Source organism: Protopterus annectens, chromosome 14.part0 (assembly GCF_019279795.1).
Source record: "Protopterus annectens isolate FY-2018-M chromosome 14.part0, PAN1.0, whole genome shotgun sequence".
Lineage (NCBI taxonomy): Eukaryota > Metazoa > Chordata > Ceratodontiformes > Protopteridae > Protopterus > Protopterus annectens.
This window is the reverse complement of record NC_056748.1, coordinates 1,080,852,140-1,080,877,864: the sequence shown is the minus strand read 5'-3', so window position 1 is coordinate 1,080,877,864 and position 25,725 is coordinate 1,080,852,140. Positions and strand designations below refer to the sequence as shown.

General features: G+C 42.5%; 1 protein-coding gene across 1 annotated transcript in view; it reads left to right on the top strand.

The window, feature by feature from the left end:
* The window catches only part of CFAP46 (cilia and flagella associated protein 46), a 3,596,153-nt gene that overhangs the window by 2,093,373 nt on the left and 1,477,055 nt on the right, over positions 1-25,725 (top strand). The window contains exon 38 of the mRNA XM_044056880.1: positions 17,355-17,507. Coding sequence (XP_043912815.1) covers positions 17,355-17,507 — 153 coding nt within the window. The remainder of the gene's footprint in view (positions 1-17,354; positions 17,508-25,725) is intronic.

Below are 25,725 nucleotides of genomic sequence, written 5' to 3'. Positions count from 1 at the left end.
AAAGTGTTTGTTAACCATGTCCTCCCATGCAAAGTGTTTGTTAACCATGTCCTCCCATGCAAAGTGTTTAACCATGTCCTCCCATGCAAAGTGTTTGTTAATCATGTCCTCCCATGCAAAGTGTTTGTTAACCATGTCCTCCCATGCAAAGTGTTTGTTAACCATGTCCTCCCATGCAAAGTGTTTGTTAACCATGTCCTCCCGTGCAAAGTGTTTGTTAACCATGTCCTCCCATGCAAAGTGTTTGTTAACCATGTCCTCCCATGCAAAGTGTTTGTTAACCATGTCCTCCCATGCAAAGTGTTTGTTAACCATGTCCTCCCATGCAAAGTGTTTGTTAACCATGTCCTCCCATGCAAAGTGTTTGTTAACCATGTCCTCCCATGCAAAGTGTTTGTTAACCATGTCCTCCCATGCAAAGTGTTTGTTAACCATGTCCTCCCATGCAAAGTGTTTGTTAACCATGTCCTCCCATGCAAAGTGTTTGTTAACCATGTCCTCCCATGCAAAGTGTTTGTTAACCATGTCCTCCCATGCAAAGTGTTTGTTAACCATGTCCTCCCATGCAAAGTGTTTGTTAACCATGTCCTCCCATGCAAAGTGTTTGTTAACCATGTCCTCCCATGCAAAGTGTTTGTTAACCATGTCCTCCCATGCAAAGTGTTTGTTAACCATGTCCTCCCATGCAAAGTGTTTGTTAACCATGTCCTCCCATGCAAAGTGTTTGTTAACCATGTCCTCCCATGCAAAGTGTTTGTTAACCATGTCCTCCCATGCAAAGTGTTTGTTAACCATGTCCTCCCATGCAAAGTGTTTGTTAACCATGTCCTCCCATGCAAAGTGTTTGTTAACCATGTCCTCCCATGCAAAGTGTTTGTTAACCATGTCCTCCCATGCAAAGTGTTTGTTAACCATGTCCTCCCATGCAAAGTGTTTGTTAACCATGTCCTCCCATGCAAAGTGTTTGTTAACCATGTCCTCCCATGCAAAGTGTTTGTTAACCATGTCCTCCCGTGCAAAGTGTTTGTTAACCATGTCCTCCCGTGCAAAGTGTTTGTTAACCATGTCCTCCCATGCAAAGTGTTTGTTAACCATGTCCTCCCATGCAAAGTGTTTGTTAACCATGTCCTCCCATGCAAAGTGTTTGTTAACCAGGTCCTCCCATGCAAAGTGTTTGTTAACCAGGTCCTCCCATGCAAAGTGTTTGTTAACCAGGTCCTCCCATGCAAAGTGTTTGTTAACCAGGTCCTCCCATGCAAAGTGTTTGTTAACCAGGTCCTCCCATGCAAAGTGTTTGTTAACCAGGTCCTCCCATGCAAAGTGTTTGTTAACCAGGTCCTCCCATGCAAAGTGTTTGTTAACCATGTCCTCCCATGCAAAGTGTTTGTTAACCAGGTCCTCCCATGCAAAGTGTTTGTTAACCATGTCCTCCCGTGCAAAGTGTTTGTTAACCAGGTCCTCCCGTGCAAAGTGTTTGTTAACCAGGTCCTCCCGTGCAAAGTGTTTGTTAACCAGGTCCTCCCATGCAAAGTGTTTGTTAACCATGTCCTCCCATGCAAAGTGTTTGTTAACCATGTCCTCCCATGCAAAGTGTTTGTTAACCATGTCCTCCCATGCAAAGTGTTTGTTAACCATGTCCTCCCATGCAAAGTGTTTGTTAACCATGTCCTCCCATGCAAAGTGTTTGTTAACCATGTCCTCCCATGCAAAGTGTTTGTTAACCATGTCCTCCCATGCAAAGTGTTTGTTAACCATGTCCTCCCATGCAAAGTGTTTGTTAACCATGTCCTCCCATGCAAAGTGTTTGTTAACCATGTCCTCCCATGCAAAGTGTTTGTTAACCATGTCCTCCCATGCAAAGTGTTTGTTAACCATGTCCTCCCATGCAAAGTGTTTGTTAACCATGTCCTCCCATGCAAAGTGTTTGTTAACCATGTCCTCCCATGCAAAGTGTTTGTTAACCATGTCCTCCCGTGCAAAGTGTTTGTTAACCATGTCCTCCCATGCAAAGTGTTTGTTAACCATGTCCTCCCGTGCAAAGTGTTTGTTAACCATGTCCTCCCATGCAAAGTGTTTGTTAACCATGTCCTCCCATGCAAAGTGTTTGTTAACCATGTCCTCCCATGCAAAGTGTTTGTTAACCATGTCCTCCCATGCAAAGTGTTTGTTAACCATGTCCTCCCATGCAAAGTGTTTGTTAACCATGTCCTCCCATGCAAAGTGTTTGTTAACCATGTCCTCCCATGCAAAGTGTTTGTTAACCAGGTCCTCCCATGCAAAGTGTTTGTTAACCATGTCCTCCCATGCAAAGTGTTTGTTAACCATGTCCTCCCATGCAAAGTGTTTGTTAAGCATGTCCTCCCATGCAAAGTGTTTGTTAACCATGTCCTCCCATGCAAAGTGTTTGTTAACCATGTCCTCCCATGCAAAGTGTTTGTTAACCATGTCCTCCCATGCAAAGTGTTTGTTAACCATGTCCTCCCATGCAAAGTGTTTGTTAACCATGTCCTCCCATGCAAAGTGTTTGTTAACCATGTCCTCCCATGCAAAGTGTTTGTTAACCATGTCCTCCCATGCAAAGTGTTTGTTAACCATGTCCTCCCATGCAAAGTGTTTGTTAACCATGTCCTCCCATGCAAAGTGTTTGTTAACCATGTCCTCCCATGCAAAGTGTTTGTTAACCATGTCCTCCCATGCAAAGTGTTTGTTAACCATGTCCTCCCATGCAAAGTGTTTGTTAACCATGTCCTCCCATGCAAAGTGTTTGTTAACCATGTCCTCCCATGCAAAGTGTTTGTTAACCATGTCCTCCCATGCAAAGTGTTTGTTAACCATGTCCTCCCATGCAAAGTGTTTGTTAACCATGTCCTCCCATGCAAAGTGTTTGTTAACCATGTCCTCCCGTGCAAAGTGTTTGTTAACCATGTCCTCCCATGCAAAGTGTTTGTTAACCATGTCCTCCCATGCAAAGTGTTTGTTAACCATGTCCTCCCATGCAAAGTGTTTGTTAACCATGTCCTCCCATGCAAAGTGTTTGTTAACCATGTCCTCCCATGCAAAGTGTTTGTTAACCATGTCCTCCCATGCAAAGTGTTTGTTAACCATGTCCTCCCATGCAAAGTGTTTGTTAACCATGTCCTCCCATGCAAAGTGTTTGTTAACCATGTCCTCCCATGCAAAGTGTTTGTTAACCATGTCCTCCCATGCAAAGTGTTTGTTAACCATGTCCTCCCATGCAAAGTGTTTGTTAACCATGTCCTCCCATGCAAAGTGTTTGTTAACCATGTCCTCCCATGCAAAGTGTTTGTTAACCATGTCCTCCCATGCAAAGTGTTTGTTAACCATGTCCTCCCATGCAAAGTGTTTGTTAACCATGTCCTCCCATGCAAAGTGTTTGTTAACCATGTCCTCCCATGCAAAGTGTTTGTTAACCATGTCCTCCCATGCAAAGTGTTTGTTAACCATGTCCTCCCATGCAAAGTGTTTGTTAACCATGTCCTCCCATGCAAAGTGTTTGTTAACCATGTCCTCCCATGCAAAGTGTTTGTTAACCATGTCCTCCCATGCAAAGTGTTTGTTAACCATGTCCTCCCATGCAAAGTGTTTGTTAACCATGTCCTCCCATGCAAAGTGTTTGTTAACCATGTCCTCCCATGCAAAGTGTTTGTTAACCATGTCCTCCCATGCAAAGTGTTTGTTAACCATGTCCTCCCATGCAAAGTGTTTGTTAACCATGTCCTCCCATGCAAAGTGTTTGATAACCATGTCCTCCCATGCAAAGTGTTTTTTAACCATGTCCTCCCATGCAAAGTGTTTGTTAACCATGTCCTCCCATGCAAAGTGTTTGTTAACCATGTCCTCCCATGCAAAGTGTTTGTTAACCATGTCCTCCCATGCAAAGTGTTTGTTAACCATGTCCTCCCATGCAAAGTGTTTGTTAACCATGTCCTCCCATGCAAAGTGTTTGTTAACCATGTCCTCCCATGCAAAGTGTTTGTTAACCATGTCCTCCCATGCAAAGTGTTTGTTAACCATGTCCTCCCATGCAAAGTGTTTGTTAACCATGTCCTCCCATGCAAAGTGTTTGTTAACCATGTCCTCCCATGCAAAGTGTTTGTTAACCATGTCCTCCCATGCAAAGTGTTTGTTAACCATGTCCTCCCATGCAAAGTGTTTGTTAACCATGTCCTCCCATGCAAAGTGTTTGTTAACCATGTCCTCCCATGCAAAGTGTTTGTTAACCATGTCCTCCCATGCAAAGTGTTTGTTAACCATGTCCTCCCATGCAAAGTGTTTGTTAACCATGTCCTCCCATGCAAAGTGTTTGTTAACCATGTCCTCCCATGCAAAGTGTTTGTTAACCATGTCCTCCCATGCAAAGTGTTTGTTAACCATGTCCTCCCATGCAAAGTGTTTGTTAACCAGGTCCTCCCATGCAAAGTGTTTGTTAACCAGGTCCTCCCATGCAAAGTGTTTGTTAACCATGTCCTCCCATGCAAAGTGTTTGTTAACCATGTCCTCCCATGCAAAGTGTTTGTTAACCATGTCCTCCCATGCAAAGTGTTTGTTAACCATGTCCTCCCATGCAAAGTGTTTGTTAACCATGTCCTCCCATGCAAAGTGTTTGTTAACCATGTCCTCCCATGCAAAGTGTTTGTTAACCATGTCCTCCCATGCAAAGTGTTTGTTAACCATGTCCTCCCATGCAAAGTGTTTGTTAACCATGTCCTCCCATGCAAAGTGTTTGTTAACCATGTCCTCCCATGCAAAGTGTTTGTTAACCATGTCCTCCCATGCAAAGTGTTTGTTAACCATGTCCTCCCGTGCAAAGTGTTTGTTAACCATGTCCTCCCGTGCAAAGTGTTTGTTAACCAGGTCCTCCCATGCAAAGTGTTTGTTAACCATGTCCTCCCATGCAAAGTGTTTGTTAACCATGTCCTCCCGTGTAAAGTGTTTGTTAACCATGTCCTCCCGTGCAAAGTGTTTGTTAACCATGTCCTCCCGTGCAAAGTGTTTGTTAACCATGTCCTCCCATGCAAAGTGTTTGTTAGCCAGGTCCTCCCGTGCAAAGTGTTTGTTAACCAGGTCCTCCCGTGCAAAGTGTTTGTTAACCATGTCCTCCCGTGCAAAGTGTTTGTTAACCAGGTCCTCCCGTGCAAAGTGTTTGTTAACCAGGTCCTCCCATGCAAAGTGTTTGTTAACCATGTCCTCCCATGCAAAGTGTTTGTTAACCATGTCCTCCCATGCAAAGTGTTTGTTAACCATGTCCTCCCATGCAAAGTGTTTGTTAACCATGTCCTCCCATGCAAAGTGTTTGTTAACCATGTCCTCCCATGCAAAGTGTTTGTTAACCATGTCCTCCCATGCAAAGTGTTTGTTAACCATGTCCTCCCATGCAAAGTGTTTGTTAACCATGTCCTCCCATGCAAAGTGTTTGTTAACCATGTCCTCCCGTGCAAAGTGTTTGTTAACCATGTCCTCCCGTGTAAAGTGTTTGTTAACCATGTCCTCCCGTGCAAAGTGTTTGTTAACCATGTCCTCCCATGCAAAGTGTTTGTTAACCATGTCCTCCCATGCAAAGTGTTTGTTAACCATGTCCTCCCATGCAAAGTGTTTGTTAATCATGTCCTCCCATGCAAAGTGTTTGTTAACCATGTTCTCCCATGCAAAGTGTTTGTTAACCATGTCCTCCCGTGCAAAGTGGTTGTTAACCATGTCCTCCCATGCAAAGTGGTTGTTAACCATGTCCTCCCATGCAAAGTGTTTGTTAACCATGTCCTCCCATGCAAAGTGTTTGTTAACCATGTCCTCCCATGATTCCCTTGGACTGACACCAGCGTCTAAGCCAGTTATTAAAATTATTAATGTTCTGTTCATACTGTGTTATCATCCTTTGTGAAAGTAGAATGTTACTCAATGCAAGGCACACTCGTCTGTGACACATATTCAGAGAGATCCATAATGTCTCTTTTCATATAGTCCATTGAGGTACACCTCAGGTCATTTGCACCCACATGAACTATGATAGAAACATATTGATGTGAAATTGTTCAATCTCGCCATTTGTTCTTACACATGGGTTCGGAGCCGATCCTCGGCTCCGAGTCGGCCGCATCACTAGCTCGCATCTTCGAGAAAGCTCGAGGCACAGTAATTTATTTTATTTTACATTTGTTGACCGGGCTAGTCTAGCTGGACATATATCCTTTTTCAGTAGAGGCCCGGGGAGAAAAGCTCCAATTACATGAAGTAAGAAAACATTTCAGCAAAAAACAAAGCAAACTACAAAAAATACAATGGTAGGCTTGTGTCAGAATTGAACAAAAAAAACAACTAGCAAACACAAGGCAAGTTAACTAAAAACAGCTGGTTAACAATACAAATGTCAGGAATGCAGCATACTAAAGTTAGAATAATAAAAACTTATAAGAAAATCACAAGATGGTCAAACATGCAGAAGGAAAATAAAACAAATTGTTTAAAAAGTAATATAAAAGAAGTAGCTGGCATCAATTAGTTATATTATTTAGAGGGACAGTTAGGGATAGTGAGGGAAGGTAGGAGTAAGGGAGAAGTAATTTCAGTCGGGTTTAGTACAAGGACATAGCCACTGAGTTTTAAGATATTCTTTGATGTGTTTTTTGAATAGGGGTGTGGAGTCTAGGTTAGTTATTTCTTGAGGGAGTTGATTCCAGATTTTCCCAACAGAGTTTGCAAATAATGAGTCACCAGCTTTATTGTATGATTTAGTAGAGGCTACTAGAAGTTTATTAGCAGAGCGTAGAGTAGCTAGGTTCTTATAAGGTGAGATAAGTTTTGTAAGGCTTGGGGTAGCTTCTGGGTAGTGAAGAGACTTATGAGCGATAAGTAGTTGCTGATAGAGTAAGTGGTTATTTAGTTCTAACCAATCGAGTTGCATGAGGTTGAGACAATGGTGAGTTCTAAAGGGAGTAGCAGAAATGAATCTAGATATACTATTATAACAGGTAGAGAGTTTGGTCAAGTTATTCTTTGATAAGTTAGTATATATAGCAGTGGCATAGAAAAGGGTAGAGATCAGGTGGGTCTGGGCAATGGTCTTTCTAGCTGCTGGGGTAAGAAAGGGTTTAATTCTGTAGAGAGTACCTATTTTTTTGTTAACTGATTTAATGGTGTTGTTAATATGGTCATCAAAATTAAGACAGTTATCAATAGTTACACCTAGTAGGCGAGTGGTCATGTCTGGGTTAATACAGGTAGCATTATTAGAGGAGATGGTAAAGAAAGGTGTGGAAGATTTGTGAGTCGGATTGAAGAGAAGAAGTTTTGTTTTTTTGGCATTAAGAAGAAGGGAGTGTTCCATAAACCATTTTTCTACATCGTGGAAGACTGTTTGGGTGAGGGACTGGAGGGAGGACACATTATTAGCAGAACAGATTAAAGTTGAGTCATCAGCATACTGAATGCAGATGGCTTGGGGTATATTCACGTGTAGGTCATTTATAAATAAAGAAAAAAGAAGGGGACCTAAAAGAGCCTTGAGGAACTCCAATGTTTACTGGTAGTAAGGAAGAAAGGTTGTTTTCCCATAGCACTGCTTGTTGCCTGTTTTGGAGATAGCTCCGAAACCAGTGAAGTGCTTGTGAGCCAAGAGAGTATTGATTTAGTTTATCAAGAAGTATGTTATGGTTAACCATGTCGAAAGCTTTTGACAAGTCTAGAAATAGAGCAGAGGAAAAAAGATTATTGTTTTTGTTGTTATTTATGGTGTCTGTGAAAGGGAGGAGGGCAGTTGTAGTGCTGTGGGAAGGTCTGAAACCATGTTGACAATTGGCTAGTAATCTGTTTTGTAGAAGATAGTTGAGAAATTGTTTGTGTATGCATCTTTCCATAATCTTTGCTAATGGGGAGAGTAAGGCAATAGGTCGAAAGTTTGAGAACTCAGTAGAGGAGCCACCTTTATGTAGAGGAATTATATGAGATATTTTCCATATGGTGGGAATTTTCCCCTCAGAGATAGTCCTATTAATAAGTATGGATATGGGGTAGTCTATAGCTTCTGCAGCAATTTGTAGGTATTCTGATGGCAGTAGATCAGCGGATGGAGTACAAGGTTTAAGTTTCTTGAGAAGCTTGTAAATAAGAGATGTAGCTACAGGTTGAAGGTGAAAGGCATTCAAGGAGGTGCTAGGGGTATTTGTGAAGATAACTGTGGATGAGGGTAATGAATTAGCAAGGGTTTGAATGACTTCTGTAAAATACTTGTTAAAGGCATCAGGGATCTGGGTGGAATTGTTAAGGTTAAAGCCTGAAGGGGTAGGAGTAGTTGTATGTCCTGGTTTAAGAAGTGTGTTAATATCCCATGATCCTCCGGTGCTAACCCTCAGATCTAGTTTGCCGCTAGCAGCAGATCGCATCGAGAGGCTCGGGCCAGTAGAAATTTTACTATATTTTTCTTGTTATATACTGATAATTTTTTATTTTTCTTATACTCTTTCTTTATAGCGTTTGATAGCTTTATTATATAGTGGTTGTTTGACTAGTTTAGGTAGTTTGTTACCTTAAAATTCTTAGTAAGGGCCTTAGGCCATTTTTTCTGTAAGAATTTACAGTATTTAAAAAGATAATTTTTTGCCTTTAACTTTTTCTATTTTTCCTATAAATATATATCTTAGTGTGCTGTGGTGTGTTTTACAGTTTACATTTATATATATATATATATATCACTTATATTGTAGTGTAGAAATTTTTCTTAACAGTGCTGTCTTTTTTCTGTTAAAAATGTCAGAAAAGACCAAAAGTGGTTTTAAAAGGTGTCAGTGTGGACAGAAGATGTCCATTACTGACAACCATTCATCCTGCGTCTACTGTCTTGGCCCTCTCCATTTGCAGGAAGACTGTTCCATCTGTTATTCCTTTAGTGGGAGGGTCATGCTGGAAAGACACAGGAAGTTGGTTGACAGAGGTTTGATTAAACCTGAGTTTCAGGAGGCCCTGGACAAGGCTGAACAGGTTTTGAAGGGTTCGAAGTCTTCAAGAGTGTCGGAACCCAAGTCATCGGCTCCGAGCACCTCTTTTCAGATTCGGACACCGGCTCCTATGACTTCGGTGCCGGGTGTCGAGACCTTATCTCTGCACGAGGCTCAGGTCTTGGAGCCGGTATCAGAGGTACCACAGTCTACTATCCTTCGCTCTGTGATGGCTTCGATCCCTTTGACCCGTTCTTCGAGGCCACTTTCAGACTCTGATGTGGGCCGAGTGGTACAGAAGCTTATGAAGAACTCGGCTTTGTCAAAATTAATTGAGGTTTCGTCCCAGCTGGTTTCGAAACTCGAAGCTATTCCAGTTCCTTCTACACTTCCTCCTCCGAGACCCGTCGAGTCATCATTGTTAGGAGTCGAAGAACCGATGATTTAGAGCCCTCTGTGCCGAAGCCTCCAGTAGTGCTATCAGCTCCGTTGACCTCGACTCCTTCAGAACCAGCCGGAGAGTCTCGGAGCCAAACATCTTTCCTGGGTTCCGGGGGGGATAGCCGAACCGAGATTTCAGTTCCGACTCTTCCTCTCGGTGCCTCGGCTCAGATCAGTTCGGATCCATCCTCGGTGTCGGAGCCCGTGGTTCCAATTCCGGAGAAACGACCTTCTTCGGATCGGGTCGGATCTTCGGGTTGGGGCACCGGTGCCTTTGACATCATGAGGAAGGTCTTGTCTGATCAGACACATACTTCATCGGTATCTTCATCTCCTTCCCCAAAAGGTCCGCGTTCCACTTCTGTGCCTTCGGTACCTACCAAGCGTCGAGACCCAATGCCTCAGAATTCCCCACAGGGAGACTCTGGTTCCTCAGATGCATCCCCAGAAGCTCCCGCTGAGGATGTTCCGAGGAAACGACTGTGCAAGAGGAGGCACATAGATTCCCCACAGGAATCTCTTACATATGATACCGATTTAGATGAAACAGAAGGGTCCCCACGGTCCACCTCCTGAGGATGTCTCGTTTGCAGACATTTTGGAAATCCAGAAGCAAAGAGGGGACTGGCAAACCCTTACCCCTTCTGCGGATGAATCGGTCTTACTGAAGGCATTTGGGACTCAACCTTCTACCTCCTGGGTGACTCCACCCTTTGACGATCTCATGGATCTAATAACTCGGAGGGCTTGGGAAACACCTGATACAGTGGAACTAGTCCCTCGTAAACCCAACAAATACATGACAGCTCCCCAAGATAAAGCCTATCTTACAAAAGGAGTTCCCGTAGACACTATGGTGGTGGCGGCGGCCACTTAGAAAGAGATGTCTGAACCATCTTCCTCTGTCCATCCTCCTAATAAGGATTCTAGGACAATGGACAGATATGGGAAGCGCATATTTAGTTCAGCGACTTTTTCCATCCGATCGCTCAACTACCTTACGCATTTCACGCGTTTACAGAGAGATCTCATTAAGGAATTAGGAGATGCTCTCCAGGGACACACAGATGCTGCTGTCGCCAAGAAAGTGACAGCGCAACTTAACACCCTAAATTCCACAGTCAACTCATCCATGAGGCTTATTTCATACGCAGTCGAAGGATCGAGTAGAGCGGCAGCTTCAGCGATTGCCCTGAGAAGACAATCCTGGTTGTGCTTATGCTCCTTTGCGGAAGCCTTTAAGTCTTCCTTTGCCAACGCCCCCTTCGATGGTGCCTCCTTGTTTGGGCCCAAAGTAAAGGAGACTTTCACGAGGTGTGAACAAGAAGGGAAGACCCTGTCTGCCGTAGGGGTCTGTTTTTCCGTTCCATCTAGACCCTACCCTAAAGGGCAACGAGGAGGAAAGATGTGGTTCCGAAAGACTCCGGGATCTTTTCAACACACCCAAAGTGACGCCCCCTCCAGAGGCAGAGGAGGGGGAAGAAACGGAAGATGCCTCCTAGCTGGCAGAGGGGGTCCGCAAAATCAGGGTGACAGAGAGACCTTCTCTGGAAAACCCTTCCAGCACTCCTGAGTGCAGGCCCGGCTGTCCTACTCTGGAGGCAGTCGAGGGTCGCTTGGCTTTATACCCAGAGGCCTGGCTAAAATCTTACATGAGATTACTGGGTAAAAAGCATAGTTACCAGAGGCTACAGCATCCCCTTCATAAAAATACCACCAAACTCCAAAAAACTCCCAGATGTTCCACCCAGTCTGCGAGACCAAGCAACCATAGAGATAGGAAGGTTGCTCGAAAACAGAGTCATCCAACCAGTCCCAGCAGACCAAATAGGATCCGGAACTTACTCAAGGTTCTTTTTCGTTCCAAAGAAAACAGGGGACTGGAGGCCAATTTTAGACCTCAGCAAGTTAAATACCTTTGTGAAAAAGGAAAAGTTCCGGATGGTCACGCTTCAGCCAATCCTCCCTTTTCTGCAAAAGGGTGACTGGATGTGCTCTATAGATCTCAAAGACGCATACTACCATATCAAAATGGCCAGGGCATCCAGAGATCACTTGCGCTTCCGGCTGGGAGCCAGTCATTTCCAGTTTTGCGCTCTGCCCTTTGGTCTCACCTCAGCCCCCAGGGTGTTCACCAAATGCATGGCAGTAGTAGCGTCTCACTTGAGACGAAACAGATTCCGGGTGTTTCCTTATCTAGACGACTGGCTCCTTTCCGCCACCACCAAGTGTCGTCTTCTACAAGCCAGGGACTACACCATCAGTCTTTGCTCTTCACTAGGCATAACGGTGAATTTTGGAAAATCTGTCTTCTCGCCGTCACAGCGTATCTTATTTATAGGAGCACAGCTAGACACTTCCCTGGCTCAAGTTACTCTCCCCCCACCAAGAGTATCAGACCTCAGGCATCAAATTGCGCTCCTTCTTCACAACAAGAGAGTCCCTGCACAACAAATATTAAGAGTGCTAGGCTTGATGGCAGCCTCCCTTCTTGTAGTTTCTTTAGGCAGGATGCACATGAGGATCCTTCAATGGATGCTATTCGCCCAGTTGTCATATCTACAACTTCCACTATCTCACGAAATCTTGATCACGAATTCTTGCAAGAAGGATCTCTTGTGGTGGATACACAGTCAAGAGCTAACACTAGGACGACCCTTTGTATTACCCAGTCCGGTAGCAACTCTAACCACGGACGCTTCCCTGATAGGGTGGGGGGGATTCTTTCAGGGACAAACAGTCCAAGGTCAATGGTCCAACTTGGAGTACAATCTGCACATCAATGTTCTAGAGCTGAGGGCAGTGTTTCTAGCATTGCAAAACTTTCACAAGTCCTTACCTCGGGGAACAGTGACAGTTCAGACAGACAACATGTCAGTGGTCTGGTACATAAACAAGCAAGGGGGAACCAGATCTTACCCGTTATGCAGGGAGGCCCTCAGAATTTGGCAATGGGCAAAGTCCACTGGACGCTTTCGGATAGCAACGCACATCCCGGGGACTTCCAACATAATCGCGGACAGGTTGAGCAGAGCCATCCTGTTCCCTCACTAGTGGTCCCTCAAACCTCAAGTGGCGGAAGAGATCTTCCGCAGATGGGGCCAGCCTTGTTGCGACCTGTTTGCATCCCCTTTGAATGCCAAATGCAAAAGCTACTTTGTCCTGTTACCCCCCCCCCCAGGGACGCACTGGTATACGATTGGCCCCCGGGTCTCCTTTACGCTTTTCCTCCTGTTCCACTAATTCCCAGGTTTTTGCAGAAAGCCAAACATCTGGACAGGACCATAATACTGATAGCCCCATTCTGGCCTTGACAAATCTGGCTTCCTTTCCTTCAATCCCATCAAGTGGAGGAACCATGGATACTGGACCCGGAGCCAGACCTGTTGACACATTCGTCGGGAGTTCCTCACACCTTCCTCAAGTCCCTCAAACTGACAGCTTGGCTGCTCCGCTTCCCATCTTAGCCAGGTCGGAGTTACTATCTCCTGCATTACAACAAATTATTGTATCTTCTCACAAACCATCTACAAGAAAATTGTACATCAGCAAATGGAACTGTTTTGCGCACTGGGCCTCCAAACAAGGTATAGATCCATTCAGGGCCCCAGTGCACAAGATACTAGATTTCCTAACCTCACTTTTTCAAGAAGGAGCATCAACATCCATTATACGGGTTCAACTGGCCGCTATATCCAATTTTCATATTGGTCGTGAGGATGGTTCTCTTATGTCCCACAGGCTTTGTAAAGCCTTCATGAAAGGTACTTTTCACCTCCGTCCCCCCTTTCGTAATCCAATAGCACCTTGGAATCTTAATCTCATGCTGTCACAACTCATGTTGCCCCCTTTTGAACCAGCAACCACAACTCCGTTAAAATTTATTTAGTGGAAAACACTTTTCCTGGTTGCCATCACTTCCGCCAGAAGAGTTTCAGAGTTACAGGCTCTATCTATCCGACCCCCGTACATGATTTTTCATCCGGATAGAGTAACCTTGCGCACCAATCCGTCCTTCCTTCCGAAGGTTTGTTCGATTCAGAACATCAATCAATCTATTGAACTACCTACCTTCTTTAAAAATCATTCCAGTAAGCTGGAATACACATTGCACAAGTTGGACGTTCACAGACAACTAAGATTTTACTTACATAGGACAAAAGAGTACAGAAAGTCAGATCAACTATTTGTCTCATATGCTGACCAAAGAAAAGGACAGGCAGTAACGAAGGTTACCTTAACCAAATGGCTCTCAGATTGCATAAATTTCATATATGCTGAATCCAAACAGCAACTCCCTTTCAAACCCAGAGCTCATTCTACAAGGGCGATTGCTACCTCTTCAGCCCATACCGCTCGTTTGCCCTTAGATACCATTTGTGCAGCAGCAACTTGGGCAAAACCGCATACCTTTATCACCCACTACAAGCTAGACAAGAGCTCTAGGGACAGGGCGACGTTTGGTTCCACTGTTCTCAGGAATGTTCTCCCTTGAGCCACCCGGGAAAAAGGAGCTAGGGACGAAACCCGTGTGTAAGAACAAACGGCGAGATCGAGCAATTTCACATTAAGAAGTTATGTCTTACCATAACGATCCATGTGAATTGTTCATCTCGCCTTTGTTCTTACATTCCCCCCCTCCATCCCCCGTCCTACGGTCTGGGAGAACGGTTTTCAATTAGATTCCTTTTCGGCCTTTTCTAGGTATGGTTGGCATGTTATTAACATCAGTAATGGCATCTTTTATCCTCTACGTGGCAGTAGGGTTCCAGACACTTTGTAGTATCTGTTTATAAGTGTTTTAGACACAGTTCTAAGAGGGATTCTTCTGGTATAGCAAACTAGATCTGAGGGTTAGCACCGGAGGATCATGGGATGTTACTGTGCCTCGAGCTTTCTCGAAGATGCGAGCTAGTGATGCGACCGACTCTCGGCTCCGAACCCGTGTGTAAGAACAAAGGCGAGATGAACAATTCACATGGATCGTTATGGTAAGACATAACTTCTTATTACCTGTGATGCAGTGACCAGTGTGCATCTGTGATATTGCAGATCCTAGCTCCAGAGGGGCAACTAATGGGTATCTTCTGTCCATCCTGGTGAGAGGAGAGAGTCTGTGTGTCATGCACTATAATCTCCTATGACAAGTGTACAAGGTAAAGTGTTTGCTTGCCTTATTTTGTTTGGGGATATTTGGGTGCGAGCTTATATGTGTAGTTTTAGGTGTTGGTTTTGTTGTGTGCTTTAGTGATTGCCATGGATGGGTGCCGCAGTTTGGCAGCTTAGTAGGTCTTTGAGGTTTGGAGAGGTTTCTTTTAAGTGCCTAAGCATCAGAAGGTCTGTGTGTGTGGTGAGCAGTATTTGTAAAGGATGTAGTGTGTGTGTGTGTGTGTGTGTGTGTGTGTGTGTGTGTGTGTGTGTGTGTGTGTGTGTGTGTGTGTGTGTGTGTGTGTGGTGGTGGGTGTGTGTGTGTGTCTGTGTGTGTGTATGTGTGTGTGGGTGGGTGGGTGGGTGTGGTGAGCAGTATGTGTGAAGGATGTAGTGTGTGTGTGTGTGAGATGAGCAGTATGTGTGAAGGATGTAGTGTGTGTGTGTGTGTGTGTGTGTGTGTGTGGTGAGCAGTATGTGTGAAGGATGTAGTGTGTGTGTGGTGAGCAGTATGTGTGAAGGATGTAGTGTGTGTGTGTGTGTGTGGTGAGCAGTATGTGTGAAGGATGTAGTGTGTGTGTGTGTGTGGGTGTGGGTGTGTGTGTGTGGGTGTTGTGAGCAGTATGTGTGAAGGATGTAGTATGTGTGTGTGTGTGTGGTGAGCAGTATGTGTGAAGGATGTAGTGTGTGTGTGTGTGTGTGGTGAGCAGTATGTGTGAAGGATGTAGTGTGTGTGTGGTGAGCAGTATGTGTGAAGGATGTAGTGTGTGTGTGTGTGTGTGTGTGTGGTGAGCAGTATGTGTGAAGGATGTAGTGTGTGTGTGGTGAGCAGTATGTGTGAAGGATGTAGTGTGTGTGTGTGTGTGTGGTGAGCAGTATGTGTGAAGGATGTAGTGTGTGTGTGTGTGTGGGTGTGGGTGTGTGTGTGTGGGTGTTGTGAGCAGTATGTGTGAAGGATGTAGTATGTGTGTGTGTGTGTGGTGAGCAGTATGTGTGAAGGATGTAGTGTGTGTGTGTGTGTGGTGAGCAGTATGTGTGAAGGATGTAGTGTGTGTGTGGTGAGCAGTATGTGTGAAGGATGTAGTGTGTGTGTGTGTGTGTGGTGAGCGGTATGTGTGAAGGATGTAGTGTGTGTGTGTGTGTGTGTGTGTGTGTGTGTGTGTGGTGAGCGGTATGTGTGAAGGATGTAGTGTGTGTGGGTGTTGTGAGCAGTATGTGTGAAGGATGTAGTGTGTGTGGGTGTTGTGAGCAGTATGTGTGAAGGATGTAGTGTGTGTGTGTGTGTGTGTGTGTGTGTGGTGAGCAGTATGTTTGAAGGATATAGTGTGTGTGTGTGCACGCGGTGAGCAGTATGTGTAAAGGATGTAGTATGTGTGTGTGTGTGTGTGTGTGTGTGTGGTGAGCAGTATGTGTGAAGGATGGAGTATGTGTGTTTTCTGAAGACCTTGTTTAAAAGCGAGATTTTTGCCTGCAGGGAAGTTATGTATGTACATCTCTCGCATACTGTGCTAGTTTCTTTAAGAATTAAAAGGTTGTCTGACTACATCAGACAATTGCTCCTTTGACCCAAGATGCTTATATCTATCAAGATGGCCACAAGGACATTAGGAAATTGCAAATCCATGCTGTCCAGACCTGCATTACAGTTGGGTGTTTATGGTTTAGGGTCTTGGTTTTGTAGGAGTCACCTGAGTGATGTCTAGGGTGAAGGCTAGATGTTCGATAGTGTTGTGCTGTATGACATTATCTATCTGCCCTAAGCTTAGCTCCATGCAAAGCCTTTCTGTGTTATGGGTTAAAGTATTAAGTACTAGTTTTATAGGTTTGCTGCTGTACAGGATACTGCTAACAACCCCTGAGCAGCGAACCGCTCCATGAAAATGCATCTGACTTACAGCAGACAGAAATAGCTGAAAACTGACTCCCATGCCCTCTGGACAATAAAAAATTACACTTTAAGCACCCTGGAGTACCTCCCAACTCAGAGAGACCAGGTAAATACATTCTGCCACAAAATGGGTGATCCTGGAACTTATTAATGTATAAGCACAGCAAAGGTCACTCTCAAGTGCAGATTAACACCCAACTAAATCTCTAAAAAGCCCTCTAGCTGATGAAGCAAAATCACTTTAAGCCTCCCTTTGGGTTTTCCAGCTCAGACTGAACAGGCCACTTTACTAATGCCAATAGAATAGCAGTCCTGTTCTTTTTAATGTTAAAACACAATTTGGCTGACCAAAAGTGAAAAGGTGCCAACTAGCTACAATAAGTAATTGTCACTTTAAGCTCCCTTGTGTGTTTTCCAACTAGGGAATCCAGGCTACCTTTCTACTCCTACTAGAATTGCAGTCCCAGTCTTCATAATGTAAAAAGTACACTTTAGATAGATAAATGTGAAAAGGTGTTGCAAACAAATCAAATAAGCAACTATAACATACAATTCTCATTTTAAGTCTTCATTAAATGTGTGTTGTCAGGATTATTAATATCACTGTCTAAAATATATGCAGTGAAAGCCAAAGGAAATGCTATGCCTGTTTCATTTTTCTGTTTGCTAGACTTGATTGTAAGGAAGTTTAATTCTGAAATCATTTAGAATATAAAATGTATTGATATAAACCTTCCCACATGAAAATAAGTGTACGGTGCATGTTGAATGTTGTATTTGCTATTGTATTTTAATGGCTTTTCAATGTGAAGCTTTGCGATGACACCCTTTTACAAAAAGGGCATAAAGGGCATACATTTGTAGTTATTAAAGCAAATAAAGTGTGTTTTAAAATATAATTTTGAATAATTTTTTATTTAACTTTCAAGAATCTAGAAGCATCTAAGAACAGCATTTCTGGAAAGAAGCTAAGTGGTCTTTCAATTCCAGATATGTGGATTGATAAGGCAGAACTTTGTCTTCAACTGGGCCTGTATGAGCCATCCAGACAACTTCTGTCAGAAGCACATGCAGCAGCAGCGGTGAGTAAATGCAAGAGTTTTGCTTTTTATTTGTTGCTTGTTTGCAAATAAAGCATTACAGTTTGGAATGTCATATGTATCTCTAAGCTCCACACTTAACGTCCATCATATGTGGGGTGCCATTTTCCATCAGCATTTAAAGGTAACAGGAAGAAAAAAAGTAAAGCAGGTGCATTCGGGATTGTCTAACATTATAGTAGAGCACACGCAAAGCTGCCCTGTGCTCTGCATGTAAATAACACACAACAGTGTCACTGCATGACCGACACTAAATCCTGTGCTCTGCATGTAAATAAAACACAACAGTGTCACTGCATGACCGACACTAAATCCTGTGCTCTGCATGTAAATAAAACACAACAGTGTCACTGCATGACCGACACTAAATCCTGTGCTCTGCATGTAAATAAAACACAACAGTGTCACTGCATGACCGACACTAAATCCTGTGCTCTGCATGTAAATAACACACAGTGTCACGGCATGACCGACTAAATCCTGTCTGCATGTAAAATAAAACACAACAGTCTCTGCATGTAAATAAAACACAACAGTGTCACTGCATGACCGACACTAAATCCTGTGCTCTGCATGTAAATAAAACACAACAGTGTCACTGCATGACCGACACTAAATCCTGTGCTCTGCATGTAAATAAAACACAACAGTGTCACTGCATGACCGACACTGAATATAAAACATTAAGGTAACAGTGTGCACCCTGCCTTTAAATATAGCACTTTGCATCCTACATTAGTATCTAACACATCAGGGCAGCAGAACATACCATGACAACCCTCCATAGCATACATTTAAATATAACACAACATGCAGCACTGTGCACCCTACATTTAAGTATAACACAACATGCAGCACTGTGCACCCTTCGTTTAAGTATAACAGAATGGGCAGCATGTGGACCCGGCATTTAAGTATAACATAATAGGCAGCACTGTGTACCCTACATTGAAGTATAACACCATGGGCGGCACTGTGTACCCTACATTGAAATATAACACAAATGGCAACACTGTGCATCCTACATTTAAGTATAACACAGTGGGCAGCACTGTGCACCCTACACTGAAGTATAACACAACATGCAGCACTGTGCACCCTTCGTTTAAGTATAACAGAATGAGCAGCATGTGGACCCGACATATAAGTATAGCATAACAGGCAGCACTGTGTACCCTACATTGAAGTATAACACAAATGGCAAAACTGTGCACCCTACATTTAAGTATAACGCACAGGGAAGCACTGTGCACCCTACATTTATGTATAACACAACGGGCAGCACTGTGCACCCTACATTTAAGTATAACACAACAGGCAACACTGTGCACCATACATTTAAGTATAATACAACAGTCAGCACTGTGCACCCTACATTTAAGTATAACACAACATGCAGCATTGCACACCCTACGTTTATGTGCAACACAACATTCAGCACTGTGAACCCTACATTTAAGTGTAACACAACAGGCAGCACTGGGCACCCTACATTTAAGTATAACACAAAGGGCAGCGCTGTGCACCCTACGTTTAAGTATAACACAACAGGCAGCACTGTGTACCCTACATTTAAGTTTAACACAGCAGGCAGCACTTTGCACCCTACTTTTAAGTATAACACAACAGGCAGCACTGTGTACCCTACATTTAAGTATAACACAAAGGGCAGCAGTGTGCACCCTACATTTAAGTATAATTTAACATGCAGCACTGTGTACCCTACATTTAAGTATAACACAACAGGCAGCACTGTGCACCCTACATTTAAGTATAACACAACAGGCAACACTCTGCACCCTACGTTAAGTGTAACACAGCAGCCAGCACTGTAAACCCTACATTTAAGTATAACACAAAGGGCAGCACTATGCACCCTACATTTAAGTATAAGACAACGGGCAGCACTGTGCACCCTACATTTAAGTATAAGACAACAGGCAGCACTGTGCACCCTACATATAAGTGTAACGCAACAGGCAGCACTGTGTACCCTACATTTAAGTATAAGACAACGGGCAACACTTTGCACCCTACATTTAAGTATAAGACAATGGGCAGCACTGTGAACCCTACATATAAGTGTAACACAATAGGCAACACTGTGCACCCTACATTTAAGTATAACACAAAGGGCAGCTCTGTGCACCCTACATTTAAGTATAACACAACATGCAGCACTGTGTACCCTACATTTAAGTATAACACAACAGGCAACACTGTGCACCCTACATTTAAGTATAACATAACAGGCAGCACTGTGTACCCAACATTTAAGTGCAACACAAAGGCAGCACTGTGCACCTTACATTTAAGTATAACACAGCAGGCAGCACTGTGCACCCTACATTTAAGTATAACACAATAGGCAGCACTCTGCACCCTACGTTAAGTGTAACACAGCAGCCAGCACTGTGAACCCTACATTTAAGTGTAACACAGCAGCCAGCACTGTGAACCCTACATTTAAGTATAACACAAAGGGTAGCACTGTGCACCCTACATTTAAGTATAAGACATCGGGCAGCACTGTGCACCCTACATTTAAGTATAAGACATCGGGCAGCACTGTGCACCCTACATATAAGTGTAACATAATAGGCAGCACTGTGCACCCTACTTTTAAGTATAACACAACAGGCAGCACTGTGTACCCTACATTTACGTATAACACAACATGCGCCATTGTGCACTCTACCTTTAAATATAACACAACAGGCAGCACTGTGTACCCTACATTTAAGTGTAACACAACAGGCAGCACTGTGCACCCTACATTTAAATATAACACAACATGCAGCATTGTGCATTCTACATTTAAGTATAACACAAAGGGCAGCACTGTGCACCCTACATTTAAGTATAACACAACAGGCAGCACTGTGGACTCTACATTTAAGTATAACACAACATGCAGCACTGTGCACCCTGCGTTTGTGTAACACAACATTCAGCACTGTGCACCTACATTTAAGTATAACACAACAGGCAGCACTGTGTATGCACTAGAAGTATATGAAGGAGAAGGTGCAGACTGTCATATATAACCGACTTGAAAAATAGCTAAAACGTGTCAGTTTGGTGATTTAAAGGATGAATTGATTAAAAGGCAGGCTTGTGGGAGGTATTAATAGTACTGCTGTGAGAAAGATTTTACTTCATGACAGCGATTTAAGGTTGAGCAAGGCCACAGAGATTTCTCAAATCCATGAGGTAATAGAACAACGCATAAGTATGCTTGCGAGTGACAAGAGCATGATTTCAGTTGGTTCCAGAGTAAATGTAGACAGCATGCAACACATGGCAAACAAAAGCAGGCCCACGCATGTGGCATCTACAGAGTTACCAAAGAAGCCATGTGGCTTTCCAGAAAGTTCTAAGAAAGGAGCTTGCACCGGCTCAGTGCAAAGCAAGCATGAATCACCAAAACCCAAGTCTAGTTTTATTGTTAACTGTTGCAGTTGTGCAAATCATGAGTCTAAAAGAGAAGTGCTTAGCTTTTAGTCAGCGATGTCAAAAGTTTTGCAAATCATGTAAGCCTCACACAGTTGTAAAGAAAGGTCACACAAAAAAGCAGGTTGATCAAGTAGAGCCGAAGCAGTCAGTTTTCTATGTAGATGGTGTATCAGTGCTTAGTGAAAGAGTTGATGCAGTGAACTTGTTAACAAGAAGTGAAGTGTTTTGTACTGTATGGATTAATGTAAAATCCACAGAGCTCAAAGTAGACACTGGTTCAAAGTGTAACGTTATATCAGCAGACACATTAGCTAAAGTGAGAACTAACGAACATCTCAATGTAACTTGTTGCTTATGGAGGTGAAGAAATTCATACCAAAGATTCAGTGAAGCTTTCATGTTAATTGGCTGAGAACTTTTACAACTTATCTATGTAGTCCGAAGACCAGTGCAATCTTTATTGGGTCTCTAAGATAGTTTGAGTGAATCTGTTTTCTTTTGCTAAATAAATTCATCACACAAGTGCATTTCTGCATTGTAATTTCTTCCTAAGCCATTTTCTCAGAGTATGCTTATGTTTTCGATGAAAGTTAGGCAAACGTCCAGTTGTATTCCATGAAGTTAAACCCAAAGATCACTCCAGTAGTCAGACCAGCAAGAAGAGTTCAAATGGCTATGCAAGGTAAAGTTAAGGCTCAGATGGATAAAATGGTGCAGCAAGGTGTGATTTGCCCAGTCACAGAATTTATTTATTATTTATTTTATTTATTTTATTTTACATTTGTTGACCGGGCTAGTCCAACTGGACACAATATCCGTTTTCAGTAGAGGCCCGGGGAGAAAAGCTCCATTACAGGTAAATACACAACAATTTATCACGTTAGGCATAATATTAGTCAAAATATAAGGTAGAAAAAAGAAAAAATTTTTCAAATACAAAATAAATACTCATAATAGGAAGTAAACTTATACTATATACAACTATATTAGACTATATAAAAGATGTAACAGTAACACAGGATACAGACAGAACAAACTTAACTGGTAAAAAGCCCAATTCTTAGATAATAACTCTCAAAACTCCTGATAGTTTATAGAGGAGTTAAGTCAGGAGGGGTAAGGTGGAAGAGCTGGGAGAGTGTGGACATTATTTTAGTCAGGATTAGCACATGGACATATCCATTTTGTTTTGAGATGTTCTTTAATGTGTTTTTTGAAAAGAGAGGTAGAGGTTAGATTAGTTATTCCTTGAGGGAGTTGATTCCAGATTCTTGCTATTGAGTTTGCAAGTAATGAATCACCAGCTTTATTATTTGATTTAGGTAGTGATACTAGTAGTCGATTTGCAGAACGGAGTGTGGCTAGGTTTCTATATGGTATAATCATTTTTGAAAGGCTGGGGTAACCTCAGGGTAGTGAAGGGTCTTATGAATGATAAGTAGTTGTTGATAGAATAACTGGTTATTTAGCTCTAACCAATCTAGTTGTTTGAGATTAAGACAATGATGAGTTCTTAGGGGAGTAGTAGTAATGAATCTGGCTATACTATTGTAGCAGATGGAGAGTTTGGTAGTGTTACTTTTGGATAAGTTGGTATAGATGGGTGAGGCATAAAAGAGGGTGGAGATCAGGTGTGTCTGTGCAATGGTCTTTCTAGTTTCAGGGTAAGAAAAGGTTTAATTCTGTAGAGTGTCCCAATTTTTTTGTTGACATTTTTAACAGTGGTGTTAATGTGTTCATCATAATTGAGATGGTTATCGATAGTAACACCTAGCAGTCGTGTGGTCTTGTCAGGGTTAATACAGGTTGCATTATTTGAAGAGATAGTGAAGAGAGGAGTGGGAGATTTTTGGGTAGGAGTAAAGAGGAGAAGTTTAGTTTTTGGGGTTAAGTAGGAGGCAGTGTTGCAAAAACCAATTTTCCACATTTTGGAAGACTGTTTGGGTCAGGGACTGGAGGGAGGAAATATTTTTCTCAGTGCAGATTAGCGTTGAGTCATCAGCATATTGAATGCAGGTGGCTTGTGGTATATTCAGATATAGGTCGTTGATAAATAAGGAAAAAGAAGGGGACCTAGGATAGATCCTTGTGGAACACCAATATTTACTGAGAGTAGGGAAGATAGGTTGTTCTCCCAAAGGACTGCTTGTTGCCTGTTGTGGAGATAGCTCTTAAACCACTGTAAAGAGTGTGGGCTGAGAGAAAAAAGGTTTAGTTTGTCCAAAAGTATATTGTGGTTAACCATATCAAAGGCTTTAGAAAGATCTATGAAAAGTGCTGAGGAGAAAGAATTATTGTTCCTATTTTTATTTATGGAGTCAGCGAAGGAAAGTAGGGCAGTTGTAGTACTGTGGAAAGGCCTAAATCCATGTTGACAGTTAGCTAGAAGTTTGTTTTGTAGAAGGTAGCTAAGCATTTGTTTGTGAATACATCTTTCCATTATCTTGGCTAATGGGGAAAGTAAGGCAATAGGGCAAAAATTTGAGAGTTCATTTGATGAGCCTCCTTTATGTAGGGGAATTATATGAGATATTTTCCATAAGGTGGGGATTGTTCCTTCAGTTATAGTCCTATTTATCAGTATAGAGACCGGATATTGGATAGCTTTAGCAGCTATTTGTAGGTATTCAGATGGGAGTTGGTCTGCAGATGGGGTGCATGGTTTGAGTTTCTTTAGAAGCCTATAAATAAGGGATGTGGCAACGGGTTGGATTTGGAAGTCACTATATGAGGGAGAAGAGATCTTTGGTAAGGTTACAGATGGTATAGGTAATGAGTTAGCTAGGGATTTAATGGCTTCTGTAAAATAGTTGTTAAAGGCATCAGGGATCTGTGTAGCATTGTTGGGGTGAAAGCCTGTAGGAGTAGGAGTCGGTGAATGTCCAGGTTTAAGAAGTTTATTAATGCTTGCCCAGAATTTTTGAGGGGAATTTTGACTACCTTGTTGAAGGTGAAGATAATAATCCTTTTATCTTTAACAGTATCTCTTTGGTGGCATTCCTTAATTGTTTAAAAAGGAGATGATCTGATGGGCATCTACTGGCTCTCCATTTGGTCCAGATTTTATTTCTAAGGACCATTTTATCTTTTGTTTGCTTAGACAGCCATGGGGCAGGTTTGGTTCTTATTCTAGTAGTGTGATAAGGGGCATGATGGTCAAGGATTTGAAGAAAGTTTGTATTAAAGTAGGTTACTGCTTTATTAAGTTCAAGGTAAGTTAGTGGTGACCAGTTACATGCTTGCAATTCTGTAAGAAAGTTATCAAGGTTAAAACACTTTTTTGAGCGGGATGTTTTTAGTTTATGAGTATGTGGAATATTCACTTTTGTCTTATGACATATGTAAGCATATGATCACTGATACAATCAGGAAGGGTTCCTGGGGTGTAGATGCTGGGGTGGCTATTAGTGAGTATCCAATCAAGAGTGGTTTCTTTTCTATTTTGTTTATGGGTTCTAGTAGGAGTTGTAATTAATTGTGAGAAACCATAGAGATTAATATGGTTCGTTGGGTTTTGGTTAGAGCAGGTTATCCAGTCAATGTTAAAGTCACCTAGTATTATGGTTTCCTGGGGTTGTTGGTTGGATGTTGAACTGAGTAAGTTTTCTAGGGTCTGAGTATTATTACCAGGGGGAAGATACATACAAATTAGATAAATAGCTTTGTTATTGTTGATCTGGAGTTTGGTGGATAAGAATTCAGCTTTAGGGTCTGATAGTGAAAGTTCATTATGGAGGAAAGTTGGAGATTATTTTGTAGAAGATGGCTATACCACCACCTTTCCTAGTTTTGTGGTCATTTCTGAGTATGTTGTAGCCAGGGGGGGTAATTTCCTGGTCCTGAGTGGAGGGTTTTAACCATGTTTCAGTAAGACATAAAATGTCAAATGAATGCAAGTTTAATAGTGCATGGATATGATGTACTTTATTATTTATGCTTCTAATATTAAGGTGAGCTATTAGAAGAGGGTTAGATGTTTTAATACAAGGTGTAGGTATAGATAGAGGATGTCTATTTGTGTTTGGATTGGTCTTAGTGTAGGGGCCAGGGTTAGGATGTATATCACCATGTAAGAGGAGGTAATGATTGTAATTGAATAAGCATTTAAGGAATTTAAGCAAGTTATTAGCATATTTTTTGTTAAGGTACAATGATATATGTGTTGTTCTGTGGTATTTTGGTAGAAGATAAGTAGTGGAACAAGTTATATTACTGTGGTTAAGGGTAGCGAGAGAAGAGGATGGTAGTGTTTGCTTGAGATGGTAATTTTGTGTCTTTAAATAGTTGTTTTCAAAGAAGGTGATATAGTAGGTTATAGAAAGAGAGGCTAGAATAAAGGTAAAGAGAAGGATGTAAGAGAGGAGGGGTTTAAGTGTAGGAGGCATGGTGTTGAGTAAGTGTTAGGATAAGATGAGTAGTGATGTAAGGTTATTTGAGAAAGACAAAAAGGGGAAAGCAGGAACAGTATAGTGGTTGTTATTAATAGTAAGTAGATGTTAGAAGAAAGTAGCAGGTGTAAGGGGTGGATTGGTTAGGTAAGGGGTGCTGATAGGGAGAGAAGTGAAATAAAATAGGAGTACAAGGAAACTAGACGGTAGTGTGGAGGTAAAATAGTAGAGATTGGAGTAGCAGGAGGAGGGCAAAGAGAGTAATGAGAGATAATAGGTAGGAGGAGAGGACAATTACTATGAAGGATGGTGATAGGCGAAGGGAATTGGGGGAGTGTCTAGTGAGCTATAAGTTA